At 35.7% G+C, this 15,219-nt stretch overlaps 1 protein-coding gene across 5 annotated transcripts in view; it reads right to left on the bottom strand.

The window, feature by feature from the left end:
- The window catches only part of LOC103029360 (ribonuclease inhibitor-like), a 605,885-nt gene that overhangs the window by 1,921 nt on the left and 588,745 nt on the right, over positions 1–15,219 (bottom strand). For 3 of the 5 annotated variants that reach the window (XM_049470089.1, XM_049470088.1, XM_049470078.1), the window contains 5 exons: positions 14,568–14,741; positions 12,594–12,767; positions 8,859–9,029; positions 7,835–7,993; positions 758–804 (listed from right to left, as the gene is read on the bottom strand). The exons of 1 other annotated variant lie outside the window; for it this stretch is intronic. In XM_049470089.1, coding sequence (XP_049326046.1) covers positions 758–804; positions 7,835–7,993; positions 8,859–9,029; positions 12,594–12,767; positions 14,568–14,741 — 725 coding nt within the window. The remainder of the gene's footprint in view (positions 1–757; positions 805–7,834; positions 7,994–8,858; positions 9,030–12,593; positions 12,768–14,567; positions 14,742–15,219) is intronic. One more of the 5 variants, XM_049470080.1, reaches the window with a different exon arrangement.

Here is a 15,219-nt window from a genome sequence, read left to right as displayed (position 1 = left end):
AATGAAAAGCTATTTGTAAAAATTACAATAAAAGCTCCACTTTGTTCTTTCCTTTTCTTAATAAACTGAATAAGAAATATCAAAACTAAAATCTAAATGCAATGGTAGCGTTTTTATTTATAAAATAAAAAGGTAAAGGAAGATTAGCGCTGTCTGCTGGTGATTTACTTTTCATTTCTCAGGTATTAAATGAATTTGGGGTTTTGCTGGAGGTTCAGTAGTTGTAGCTCCACCTACTGTTAATTTACATGTATTTGAAAGTGCAAAACAGTATTTACATTTTCATTTTAGTGTTTTCAGTTTGGTAGAATTTACCTCCCATATTTTTGAGTGTTGGTTTTTTGTGTATATGTATGAATGTATTTGAGTGTGTGCATATTTAAATCTGTGTGTGTGTGTATTAGTGTGTATTTGTGTGAGTGAGTGTGTCTGTGTATTTGAGAGCTTGGGTGTGTATGTGTGTGTGTATTTGAGTGTGTATGAGTGTGTGTTTTTTGTGTATGAGTGTGTGTGTATACTTCTCTGTGTGTGTGTATTTTGTGTGTGTGTGTGTGTGTGTGTATTTGTGTGTGTATGTGTGTGTGTGTGTATTTGTGTGTGTATGAGTGTGTGTATATTTTTGTGTATGAGTGTGGTTATTTTTGCTTGTATGAGTGTGTGTGTGTGTGAATGTGTGTGTATGTGAATGCGTGTTTTTGAGAGCTTGTGTATGAGTGTGTGTGTGTATTTGTGTGTGTGTGTGTGTGTGTGTACTTACATTTCTTCAGTCCTGTTTTCATTCTGATGCTCCCTCCATGCTCCACTCTACACACACACACACACACACAAACACACACACAAACACACACACACACACACACACACACACACACACACACACACACACACACACACACAGGCGTTAAAGCATATTTTGTGTACTCTGAAACATCCTTGTGGTTAATTAATTATTAAATAATAATTATCAAAATATACACATAGTAAACAATATTTACTAAATTAAATACAAATTAAATAAATAAGAAATACATGTTCTGGTAATGATTTGATGGTTTAAATAATTAAAAGGGTAAAATAGTGATTTGGTTAAAGTATATAAATCTAAACATCTTTACCTGTATAACAGTGATTTAAATCAGAGGACTGTACTATAGTAATATTACTGACCACAGTAACACTGGTTATTATTACCTGTGATAAATGTAACTATAATGCCTGAAAAAGGGTTAAATTATGTTCAGTAAAAGTAAACAGGGACTTTTAATATTGAATTTCTTTATTGAGTTAGATTAGATGATTTATCTGGTTATAAATGTTAGTTTAGTTATTATTATAGTTTTATTAGTTTGGTTAATAGTTGAGTTTGATCCAGCTGAGGCTAATAGGTGATACTCCTCTCCCCCTGCAGAGGACGCTCTTATTCTGAATCAGCAGGAAACTCCAGCCTCTGGCTGCTGCTAAACACTTCAGAATAAAGCTTTTACTGCAGGCTGGAGATACACTGAGCTCTGTGCTGCTTTCCCTCATTATAGAGCTATGAAATGTCCTTTTCTACATCCTCACTGCTACAGCTTTACACTAGTGATGACCATTACCAAGCTTCTGGATCATTAACACAGCTGAAGCAGTTTAATCAGAAAATGATTCAGTGAAGCTTCTGATACTCGTCTCTACGCTGCGTCTACTGTCCAGTTTCATTTCCTACAATATTCATTCTGTTTCACTGAAGCTCATTCACACTAATAAACCTTTATTACAACTAAAATAAACCAGTTTCATCTTTAAACCATTAAATAAACATTTCACTGACTCAATTCTCCATTTTATATTAACCACAAACAAAGATAATAAATAATACAAATTACATTCCCTTACATTCACAATTACAATCTGCACAATTTAATTACAGGGTTTTATTCTAAAACTGAATGTGTTGTGCTGTGTTGGGATTAGGATTTATCTTCTTTTTATTGATCATCTCAGAATATGTGATCAGATGGACTGATGGGCATCGATGGGTTCAGATATAAAATAGATCAGTTATAGATTTAGATTTTATTTAAAGGATTGGTGTGAAAACTGTGAGTAAATAAGGTATAAAATATGAAAAATATGACGGATTAAAACATCAGAACATGTTTCTCCAGTTTCAGTCAGTGTAATAAAGCAGGGATCTGAATCACAGTGGATTCAGTGACGTAACGAAGCTTCGGTTACTGTTATAACGTGACTCTAGTGATTTTAGTGAGGACACTGCTTTAATCTCTGTATCCAGTGAAACATCCAGACTTTACACTGAAAGCTTCATGAAGCATTGTGTAACACCACAGTCCAAGATAAGCCTGTTCTGGATCAGTTTTATCAGAGAATGAAAAGATGGAGAATACATTAGCCGCTTAGCTTAGCATAGGGTCTGTTCTAATGGGTTCAGAAGGAGAATCTCACTCTCTGTACTTTTATATGATCTGTAATTCAGTGTTTTAATAAAGGATTTATTACAGCACGAGGTTAAAGGTTTTAAAGTGGGTTTGTGTTTCTGTTCTCCTGCTGTTTTAATACAGAACTCAGCTGTATAGTTTAGCTGCTCTGCTACAGATTCTTCTGTAATTCAGCCTCTAAAAAAACATCAGCTTCTTTGTGCTTTAACTACTGAAATGTGTAATAAGTGTTTATGTAAGACAATGAGCTTTATGTGAGCTTTACATTTAAAAGTTGTTTATTTTATTGTTATGTATGTGAGACTGAAATGGTGCTGATTGTATTACAGTGTGAATTTTGGTACAGTGATTTTGTTCATTTAAAGGAATTAAGAGTAAAATAGTGCAGATTTCAGATGTTAATGTAACGTGCATGGACATCGCTAGCCCTTTTTAGTGGAACTCCAGCATCTAAAATGTATCCCAGCACCCCTAAATAAAGGGTGCCATCAAACGCATTAATACATTGCACTAAGTTGTTCCTGGTTTGTACATGTTTATTATTTATAGCAGTGTTATTGTTATTTACTGATATGTTGTTTGTTTTGTTTTTATGGACGTGTTTGTTACTTAATTGTTCTTTGTATGGTGAAACCAGAGAAAAATGTCCTGCCTTGGTGGGACATTAAAGTTTTATTCTATTCTATTGGGTGTGTGTTTGTGGGATTGACTAGCTGTTGATTTTGCTGTATAATACTGTATATTGTTTATGACTCTGACTATGAAGGTACAGTGTGGTATGTGCTACATTAGCTGGTGTAATGTATTTATCATTTATGTACTGTAAAAATTACAGTAAGCAAATAAGACTCTGATAATTCACACCCTGGACCAGATAATGGAGAATGCAGCTGTAGGAGGAATGTTTGATAAAATTATATAACAATGTGCTCCCAACAGTTTTATCTTCTTATTCGCTGAAAAGATGTGTGACAGAAACACACCTGTCTCCTGTATATAATAGTCTGCATGCCTGAATTGAATGTAAATGATTTTATTTCTTCTGATATGATTCACTCAGACCTAAAATTACAATTTTATAACGTGCTAAATATCATGTGATGATATTAACCATGTTTACATGCAGCCTGATAATCTGACAATATTTCGATTAATAGCTCAATCAGAATAGAACACCTTCATAAAGCAGTGCTATTGAGGCCATTCTGAATGCAGTTTTATCTCATTGAGCGAGGAGGATAATCCTTTAAGTGATCAGTTAAATAGAAGAATAACAGCTATATAAACTCCTGCATCCATTACATTTACAGTCAAAGAGTTACAGTACATTCTCCACATATACAGGACAACAGCAGCATGTAGAATTACTGGAATATGAGCAGTGGTGGCTCAGTGGTTAGAGCAGCGCTCCATCAACGACACGGTTCTGCCCTTAATCCTCACTGCTCCTGGGTGCTCACAATATTCCACAACATCACTGTGTGTGTTCTGAGTGTGCTCAGTGTGTGTGTGTGTGTTCTGAGTGTGCTCACTGCTCAGTGTGTGTGTGTGTTCTGAGTGTGCTCAGTGTGTGTGTGTGTGTTCTGAGTGTGCTCACTGCTCAGTGTGTGTGTGTGTGTGTGTTCTGAGTGTGCTCAGTGCTCAGTGTGTGTGTGTGAACAAAAAAAGATAACAGAATAACAGATTCAAAATATAAAAGCATAATAAACTCATTATATTATTGCATAATAATGGATAAAATGTGAAGGGGAACACTGTAAAAGGTTCCTGTAAGCTGCGTGTCAGTGAAACTATGAGTAATAGAAACTTATGAGTTAAGTAATTAAGATTCCACAAGAATTTACTTTAATATATTTTTAAATCATAATAATCCAGCTGGGGTTTCTGGTCTATATATCAGCATTTCAGATCATAAACTGATACAGCTAATCTCCTTCTAATCTTAAATCACATCCTATAACCTGTATTCTGTTCTGTAATTCTGCTGCTGTAGATTCTGTGTTCTTTTCTGCTCTAATCAGATCTTCTTCTCTGTCTGTGATCTGTAAACTCTCCTCTTCTGTCTCTTGCTGTGCTGTGTCTGTTTCTGACACCCTGGACACTCCAGCTCCCATTAAGTCAAGAACTGTGCCGTCCAGATAATTGGATAATTACCCAATCTAAATATTACCCTGCCTACTCAATCTCGCCCCACCTCACTCCTGAAGCTCTGTCTTGCTGATATCTCTACACCTGTATACCATCTCAGGAACCTCTCTTACTACTGCTTATGTCCCCAGTGTTCTGAAATTGGCTGCTGTTACACCCATTCTTAAAAGACCAGGTCTAGACAGCTCCGTCTGAGTAAATCTTAGACCAATTTCAAACTGACCATTTGTCTCTAAAGCTCTGGAGATGGATGTTGCTTTACAAATGCAAGATAATCTGTTCAATAATAACTTTTTTGAGAAGTTTCAGTCAGGTTCCTGCTGTCAGCACAGTACTGAGACGGCTCTAATCCGTGTTCATACTGATCAGCTCCTTTATGCCTTTACTCCTCTTGTGATTCTGTTACTGGTTGTGTTTCTGTGTTAATGGTTGTGTTTCTGTGTTACTGGTTGTGTTTCTGTGTTAATGGTTGTTTCTGTGTTACTGGTTGTGTTTCTGTGTTACTGGTTGTGTTTCTGTGTTAATGGTTGTTTCTGTGTTACTGGTTGTGTTTCTGTGTTACTGGTTGTGTTTCTGTGTTAATGGTTGTGTTTCTGTGTTACTGGTTGTGTTTCTGTGTTAATGGTTGTTTCTGTGTTACTGGTTGTGTTTCTGTGTTAATGGTTGTGATTCTGTGTTACTGGTTGTGTTTCTGTGTTACTGGTTGTTTCTCTGTCATGTCATCATTAGTTCTTGGATAGACTAATGCAGTTATTAAAATGCACTTTACTGTTTAAAAGTTCTGCTATTGTCCTTTAAGGTTTTGCACTGCTGTGTTCTTATCTGTCTCTCTTACTGCCTTATGCTCCATCACACAGATTCAGGTCCTCTGACTGGCTGTTCCTCTACTATGGCTTTTCTCCAGAGTGGCAGGTCTTCAGTGTTGCTTCTCCCATCTTTTTTTTACACTTCACACATTTTACTGTAAAGATTTCTTGGGATGTAAACGGAACTCTGTTTATTATTATTATTATTATTATTATTATTATTATTGTTGTTGTTGTTGTTGTTTAGTTGTTGTTTTTTTATTTATATTGTTTACTCTATTTCATAGACCACATGGGTTTATAGGGTTATGAAAAGAATCTTAGTTACAAACAAATCTCAAAAGAAACATTGTTTAATTTTGTCTTTTAATAAATCAATTCTTAATTCCTGAAAGCTTTCATTGTCCTTATAAAAAAGAGAATAATTTTAAGTGAGAGAAGTCCGTTTCAAACCCATCCCTGTGCACAAGAGACACCCCTTTACACGTTTACCCCACTGAGCCACTACACAACACTAATCACCTGTATCAGGACTGGTTTATTTGCCATTTTTTTTTAGTTTTTACATTTAAAAAATATTTCTGTTTTACAGATAGCACTGCCAAATATTAGAATTACCCACTATTGTGTTTTTTTATTAATTGTGTTCAGTTGCTAATTCTTTTAATATTATTGTGGCAGCTAGGGGGATATATTACAAATAGCCTAAATAATACATTATTAGCATTATTTTGGTCACAACTTGTATATTTTTGCATAGTATTGTAATATTGTGAGTATTATCACTGTGTTTAATAACTGTCCTCCACTGTATTACACACTCCAATCTACAGCTGAAACACCTTGTAGATCTTCAGTGGTTACAGGATGCTGATGGTGGACTATTCTCAGTCCTGCAGGGACACTGAGGTGCTGCTGTATCACTAACACCATGAACACACCACCATGCTAATCAGACTGCAGGGACAACACGCCAAAGTCAGAGCACACTGATTGGGTTATTTCATGTTACGAGAATTAGTATGTTTTTCACGTTTCCAGACGTGTAAGACATGCTTTTTGTGCCAAAGTGAAAAAAAAGGCTGAAAACAAACATTTGCTTTATCATCTCCCAAAATTTTGAATCTAAATCACATTAAAAAGACATTTTTTATATTAATTCTTTTACATCTAAAATGTGTTTAGATCGAAAGAGAAGTACAGAAAACTAATAATCCTGCTAAAAACAAGAAAATACTATTTCAGTGCAGGCAATGCTGTGGATATTCTTAAACAGTTTTGGCATACTATTTTATTTTTATGTAAAATAATTCAGTTATGGAGTCATATAGTTTGTTCATATATACATATGCAGGTTTATTATGTTGAAAAAAATCTTCAGAAATTATTTTAAACCACCAATATTGATTTATCGATTTTAATGTTTAAAGTGAAATAAAAAATGAAAAAAGGTTACACAAACGTTTTTTAAACATAAATAAATGCATGCTGTCGGTCATCAGTGTTGCCAACTTTGTTTGCGACTTTGTCACAATATTTAGCGACTTTTCAGTCCCTCCAAGACTTTTTTTTTAAAAAGCAACTAGCGACAAATCTAGCGAGTTTTTGTGGTGTTATTGGAGACTTTTGGAGACTTTGAGATGAACACACATGTTCTTCAGTTACTGTCCTCAGCGAGCAAGCCCCGCCCCACAACACTTACAGTGCAGTCTCTCACACTCAGAACAGAACCTCACCGCTCCACGAACACACTGCAAATGAACTGCGCATACCCAAAGCTGCCGCTGACTGACCCCACCCCATATTTACAGAGCAGGAGGTAAATATAAATGCGTCTTCAGTGTGACACGAACAGAAATCACTGCATTTAACACAGTCTCAGTCAGTCACTCACCTTTTTCACCACGTAGGCTGTCGCTCACTTCGTCCACAGTGTCTGTCTCTTTTTGAAGAGCTAAACATCTAGCTAGCTACCTCATCATTGAAGAAAATGATGTATATTAGGTTTGAAACTAAAGAAAATATGTATTGTGAGAATTAGAAGATGGCGTCCTTTAGCGGATTCTAGCGACTTTTAGGACAGCCAATAGCTAGTGTTGGCAACACTATATGTCATATTATTCCACAAATCTGTATGATAGCCTGACATTATATGTCAGTAATAAAACTAGGATGCAATTATGATCCTTAATCATACACTGCATCTCTTTACTATTTTTTTTAAACAAAATACATCCCTGTTACTCTGTAGACTTTCTTAATGTGGTGAAAATCAGCAATAGAAATCAAAAACATGTTTTCTGAACAAAAAGTTTAATATTAATACTTAACATTCAAATCTCTCGGGTACAGCACTACAATCAACAAACTGTTTCCTTCACTAAAATGCCTTAAACACAGTTAGAACACAGCAATAAAACACACTGGCGGAGTCATTCATACCTGAGTGTGCCGGGTTTGCAGTGTGGGGTGAGCAGATTCACTCCTGACTCTCCTGGGTTATTGTAGGTCAGATCCAGTTCTGTCAGGTGGGAGGAGCTTAAACTCAAACATGATGCCAGAGATGAACATACTTTCTCTGTGATCATACAACCAGATAACCTGCAGAGAGAGAGAGAGAGAGAGAGAGTTCAGTGTTCAGGCTTGTTTGTAAAATTACAGTTGTTGAGATAATTGTCTGCACTGTTTTTTGTGATCAAGTTGTATTTGCATGGATAAACATTACAGATGTATGTGCATTGACTGTTGTGGCACTGAGGTTGGAATCGGTAACTTTTGGTGCTCTTCTTTGATACACTGAAATCTGATACACTAAAATTTGATTATCTAGATGCGTCTGTTGGTCTGAAAATATATCTGTATAATAACATTTGGATGATAGATTTATAGAGCTTTGCATTTAATTCCATTAACTGGTGTAAAAACATTAATTTTAATGAGAGAAACATGTCAGTGTGACATTTGAACATGAATACTTAAATGTGATGCATGACCTTATACTCTTCCTGCACCGGTGACCAGTTGTGTGTGATGCTGAATAATTGTTTATTGTGTGTTTTGCAATTTTGGAATTTAGTCCATGTCCATTTGCTGTGCTAACGTAATTCTGTCTTGCCTCTCCTGTTTGTATATAGAGGTGACGGGTAACATTTATCTCTTTCCTCCTTCATCTTTAGGCACACCTTATGTTACAAAGCAGCTTGTATACATGGCTTGTAACTAACTTGTACTCCTTAACTTACTCAATTTTTTTAGCAGGCTAATACGGTTTCGAAAAAAGCCACAGTTGGTATTTAAATAGTTTTCGGTGCTTTAGCTACGTGACACTGTGTATGTTCCTGTTTTCTTAAAATAAACATTTCTAAAGTTTATATTGAGGAAACACACCATCATTTTTGAAGTGCTAAATCTGCACAGGAGGCCTTCAGTTTACATTTATTTCTTTATAAATCTAGGATGAACTGACCTGAGTATCTCCAGTTTACAGTGTGAACTCTTCAGTCCAGCAGAGAGAAGCTCCACTCCTGAATCCTGCAGGTCATTGTTACTGAGGTCCAGCTCTTTCAGGGAATTTTCCTGATTTAAAACTGATCCCAGATATTCACAAACCTTTTCTTCAATATAACACAAAGCTAGCCTGCACAGGAAAAAAAAAAAAACAGGTTTTAAGGTACACAAAGATAAGTATTTCAATGGAACAAGGATAACGTATTTAAATACTTGTATAAACAAAAGTTTGATCTGGAGAGGGGGAGAGAAACATTGCTAATAATGACACTGTCAACAGCTAGAGATATATAAAATAATATATTAGTGGAAAAAGTTAAAACAATATTGACTGTCACATTTCTGTGAACTCCCTCCACCTCTGACCTGTTTCACTATATCCCCATAATCTTCCTTTTCTGAAAGTATCCAATCAGTGACCAATCAGTGACCAGTCCTATTACTGCCTTCAATCCATGTTAGTGCTTTTTTCATTTACTTTAGTTTTTTTGTTTGTTTTAAAAACAGTTACAGCAAACAAAACAAACTCACAAAGATCAACATTTTGTCAAGGCAGCCAAAAATGGGACAGACAAGTGCAGATAACATAAAGATAATTTATTAAGTAAGGGATTAGGCTGAAAAGAATAGTCAAGAGCATACAGAGCAAGAACCAAAATGGCAGCGTAAACAAACATACCAGAGTGTTTAGGCAGGAGGTCATACACAAACCAAAGATAATACAAAAGGGAAAGGCAATATATATATATATGAAACATCTCACCCGTGAGGTTGTTTGAACTATGATGAAAAATATATATAATAATAATAATAATAATAATAATAATAAAACGCCTATCTCCAGATTTTGTGTACATTCCTTCCCTGTCTCTGCAAACGCCACATCTTATGTCTTTCTGTCAACAATGGTTTTCTTCTTGCCACTCTTCCATAAAGGTCAGATTTGTGGAGTGCACAACTTATAGCTGTCCTGTGTACAGATTCTCACACCTGAGCTGTGGTTCTCTGAAGCTCCTCCAGAGTGATCATGGGGGTCTCAGCTACTTCTCTGAGCAGTGCTCTTCTTGTTCGATCTGTCAGTTTGGATGGATGGCCATGTCATGATAAGTTTGCAGTAGTAAAATATTTTTTCCATTTTTGGATGATGGATGGTCCTTGGGATGCTAAAAGCTTGGGATATGTTTTTATAATCTAAGCCTGCTTTAAACTTCTCCACAACTTTATCTCTGACCTGTCTGATGAGTTCTTTCTTGTTCTTGTTCACTAGTGTTCTCTTACAATCCACTGAGGCCTCCACAAAACAGCTGTATTTATGCTGAGACTAAATTACACACAGCTGGACACTATTAACTGATTCTGAAGGCAGTTGATTGCACTGGATTTTAGTTAGAGGTTCACATTTTTCAGATTAGATTTTATTCAGCTTCACAATTATGTGAAAAACTTTAAGGTGTAAGAATACTAAAGCAACCCACTGTGAAATGATAAATATTACTGGAGTGTTCTGTTTTTATTTATAGATGTGTATTTAATGCAAAGGGATATAATAAATGTCACTGAAGTGTTTAGGTTTTATTTATAGACATATACATAATGTAAGAGGATATAATAAATATCACTGTAATTTTCAGGTTAAGAGTGTTCTGCATGCTAAAGGTGTCGCTCAGATGCTACAGCATGCAAATGAGCTGGTGATTGGTGGAATTACACTCCTCTGACTAGGCCTGTCACAAAAATCATAAAATCAACTTATTGTACACAAACATGAACTAATCATTTTTGGTTACCTTAATTCTGTCAGTTACGTTTTCTTGGCAAGGAGAGCCTATTAGCATGAATCAGCTAGCTATGTTTAAACTCAGCATTTGTAGTTTATTTTCAGAGTTGCAGCAAGGACGAGAGGATGGATGTAAGTGCAAGTAATTTTAACAATGAGAACAAACAAACAATAAACCAAAAACGTAACACAAAAACAAAATAAACAAACTGACAGGGCTTAAACAAACCGGAATAAAGAAATTGACTAGGACAGGAAACAATGAAGGAGCAACCATAATACACAAACAAGGGGACACTGAAACAAAGGGGCTATATATTTACACACACTGAGGGCTGGAAACACCTGGAGAATGTAATGAGGGGGTAGGGTTACAAATGAGCCAGGTGGAAACACTAATAACTAGGGCGGAGACAAGGGAAGAACAAAACAGAGCCATGCACTAAAAAGCCCATGGCAAGGAAAACAAGCAGACTGGAAAAACAGAGACTGACCAGAAAGAACCATGAAAAGGACCAAAGCGTGACATTTATTTCATAAGAATATTTTTAAATATTTATAGTCCAATTAAGGCATTGATATTTTACGCTTTTATGCCTTATAATTAGCATTTCATTGCTTTTTAAAATGGTGAAAACACCTTATTATGCTATTATCCTATCATTTAATCACTGGCATACAAAAAAATGCAACTGCAACTTTAACTGGCCAATACTTCTTGCACAAAACTGATGTACTATAAAGATTACCTTGCCTTGTATTATCTGCGCCATGTACACATCTGAATATGATGAAAACACTGAATTTTAAAGTTATTGTTGTTCATTTATTCATGTGAGAGCTTTGACTGTACTAAATATAAGACTGTCTTTGACTTGACATAAAACACACTGTAGAAACAGTGTGATTATTACTGCAAACAAGTGATACTGGAAATCTAAGTTCCCTACAGTCACATTGTAAATACTGTACTTAAAACGCATTAATAACACGTAAACAGAAAGGAAAACAACTACCCAGATTAATTATTTACTCATCAATCATAATATACTGTATATTAATATATTTAATGACTAAACTGGCTTTCTGTATTATTTTATTAGATTTGTTAATGCTGAGTGAGGAAAGGACTAAGGTTTTACAGTACAAACACAGGCAAACAACAGGTCACTACTGCCCTATTTACGTATGTGTTGTCACTGTTTATTAATGCTTTTAAAAGTATTTACAACCTAAATAAAAACACAAACAAATTCACACATTATAAACACTTTATAATTTAGCTTTACTTTAAAGTGGTTACAACATTTATCTACTGTAAATTAGTCTTACGCTTTCTGTGGTAAATTTACTCCACCTCCCTAAAAAAGTAGTACAAATTAAAAAAGTTGTGTTTTTTTAAAAAAAGTGTTTTTTTATAGCCAGTTTTTATCATAGCCAGGTGCCGATAATGGCACTTACATACAGTATCGATATCGGCAGATACCGTTTCAGGGTTTGGAATGTGGAGATTAAAATAGCAGGGTAAACAGCGCGGGTAGAACGTACAGACAAAATGCAACAGCATAGCAAGAGCTACTGCAGTGTGCCTTTTTGCTCAAACAGCAAACATAAACAACCAAACCAGACTAACCTGCTAACCGAGCCAAACGCTAACGCTATGGAGCAGGATTACTGCCGTCCACCATCTCCTGGTGAGTAACTTGCTTACTTTGATTAATTGTAATTGGTTACAATTGCCTACATTTCTACTTTTAAGTTCCCAGACAAGTAATGTATGTCTGCATTGTATAAAAGGCAACTTAATTTTCAATAATATAATGTTTTGATATGTGCTAGCGAAAGGTAAAAATTTTGATTAAGCATACAAAGCAAGTTTATTGCGGACGCTCTTTACTGAAGAATTAGAATTCTGACCTGAGTATCTCCAGTTTACAGGGTGAACTTTGTGGATCCATGAAGAGCTCCTCCACTCCTGAACCCTGCAGATCATTGCCGCTGAGATCCAGCTCTTTCAGGGAGGAGATTTTTGATTTTAGAGCCGATATGAGAAATTTGCAAGATTTCCCAGTGAAATTACAGGTGGCTAATCTGCAACAAGAGGGTAGACAAAGCATTAAAAGTACTATGTAGTATGTATTATTTAGAAATACACCAACTGGACAGAAAAAGAATGTTATGAATATTTTTTGTAATAAGAGACAAAGGGCTCTATTTTATTATTTTTAGTGAATCATCAACCGTGCACCATGCAGCTTGATTGAGGGCATCAGTGTGTCTTTGCTATAGTAACGACAGGAAAAGTATGCCTACCCACACACTCATTCAGCATCCTGAACCCCACCCCCCACCAACACAGTACTGAAACTCTGTACTAGAATACACACAGTACTGGAACTTTTAAAATGGTCATGCACTACACACCCCATACCTGCACTACTGCTTATACTGTCATACACACTTTAATTCCCCAAAAACTGTGAACTTTAAGAACTCTACGCACTCATTCACTTTACTAGCCTTAAGCTATTATATCATATTTGCACTACTGTTCATACGGGTTCTGTTTGTACTTGCACTGTCATTCCATCTTATCCCCCATCACTATTGCACTATTGTCTTGTGTATGTCTATTTGTGTCCTTGTTGTATTGTACATATAGTGTCTCCCATTCTTTTTATATTTATAATCTTATATCTGTACTTGCTGTAATTTTTGGGAAGGAGAGTAACATAATTTCAATTATGTGACTTTGCACAGCTTGGATGCGTCACTTGCTGTTACTTTTAAGAGCCAGGTGCACTCTGACTTTGGTGGATTGCTATTTTAATGGCGCATTGTGCTTTGTTGCTTCTCAGCAGTGGAAACTGACCTGCTTATTTATTGGAACAGCAATGTTATTTTATTTTGTATTCTGTTTATTGTTGATGTAAAAGTTGGGTCTGCACACTGTTGCATGTCCATGTGAACATAACAAGGGGGGTGAATGGAGCATGCATGCGTAGCTAAGATAGGAATGGACATATGCCAGAAATTTACATGAACACACCTCACTTCCAGGGTCTAAGATAGAGCCCAATGTCTTGATGACAATCGACATAATGATTGTTTTGTAATCTGTATAAATCTGTATAAATCTTTTACAACAACAAAAGGAGTGCAACAAAAGAAAAAATAATTTTTATTTTTGCATAGAATATGATATGGCACACCCCTAACTAAGATCTTAAAAAAATACAACAATTGTATCAGATTTGTAAGAAGTTGATGATCCACAATGTCATGATACTAATATGCACTCCAATTATCTCCATATATCCAGGATTAAAGTAAAATAAATTATACTGGACTGATATAATCTGTCTCTAGTAGATATATAACGGAAAATGAGAACAGTGTGATTTTTTTCTTTTGATAAAAACAGCAAAAAGGTAGTACCCTGATGTGATAATTAGGGGTGGGTGATAATGCACAATATTTCAGGGCATAATACCTTTTACAATATTTAAAAATGTTGGCGATATTCTTGCATACTATATGAAATGACACACCCCTAATTCACAAATGTAATATATTGTGATATCAAACACACACGGACTGTGTGTTTGATATCACCAATCTGTGTTTATTCTCACATGGCACCACAATAAAACTAATTAACACTCTAAAATAATGACTAAAGTCTTTGTGCTTCACTCCCGTCCTTCCACTCAGGATTCCCTGTGCTTCAAATGTTTTAGGTCCATTTCCCCTGATAAGCAGCACCTGTCTGTAATCAAGAGGGAATGATATCAAACTAAACTGCGGCAGAGTTGTTGGCTCTGCCTTCTACCCTCCACAACATACTGCATAAAACATATAAAACATAAATAGAAATTGTACAATTCTGACCTCAGTATTCCCAGTGTACAGTTTGAACTCTTGAGTCCATCAGAAAGCTTCTCCATTCCTGAGTCCCGCAGGTTATTCTTACTGAGGTCCAGCTCTTTAAGGGTCCAGGTCTCTGATAGTAAAGCTGCTCCCAGAGTTTCACACGTCTTTTTCTCGAGATTACACAAAGCAAGTCTGCAAAGAGAGATCAGGCACAACAGACACATAAAATATACCTTCTGTTCATCAATAAAGAGGTGGTCCGGAATATCTTGGGAACCTAAGTGAGATTCTAATAAGGGGGTCAACTGAATTGGGGGAAGAGGAAAAACTTGAGTATAAGATATGGTTATATTTTAAAATTAAGTTAATCCAATGATGTGATTTCCTGTTCTTTAGGACTACTACTACTTTATTAGTAAGAGCTAGAGACATCAGTAAGGGGATACTGAGTTTAGATGGGGGTGTATATTAAATATATCACCAAGAAGAGTGGTGCTGATGTTGGAATACTGATGGGAAGTGTCTCTGGGACTTTGGTACAAAGGGAGTGAAAGGACTAAAATAGTCAAATGGCATGAAGATAATTGTCTGTGCTCCCTAAATTGCAGAAAAAAAATCATCCAATATGTCAGCCAATGTCACTTTCAACATTTTGCATTGAATTATGTGA

Source organism: Astyanax mexicanus, chromosome 21 (assembly GCF_023375975.1).
Source record: "Astyanax mexicanus isolate ESR-SI-001 chromosome 21, AstMex3_surface, whole genome shotgun sequence".
NCBI lineage: Eukaryota > Metazoa > Chordata > Actinopteri > Characiformes > Acestrorhamphidae > Astyanax > Astyanax mexicanus.
The sequence above is the reverse complement of the archived record's forward strand: the minus strand, read 5'-3'. Positions and strand labels throughout refer to the sequence as shown.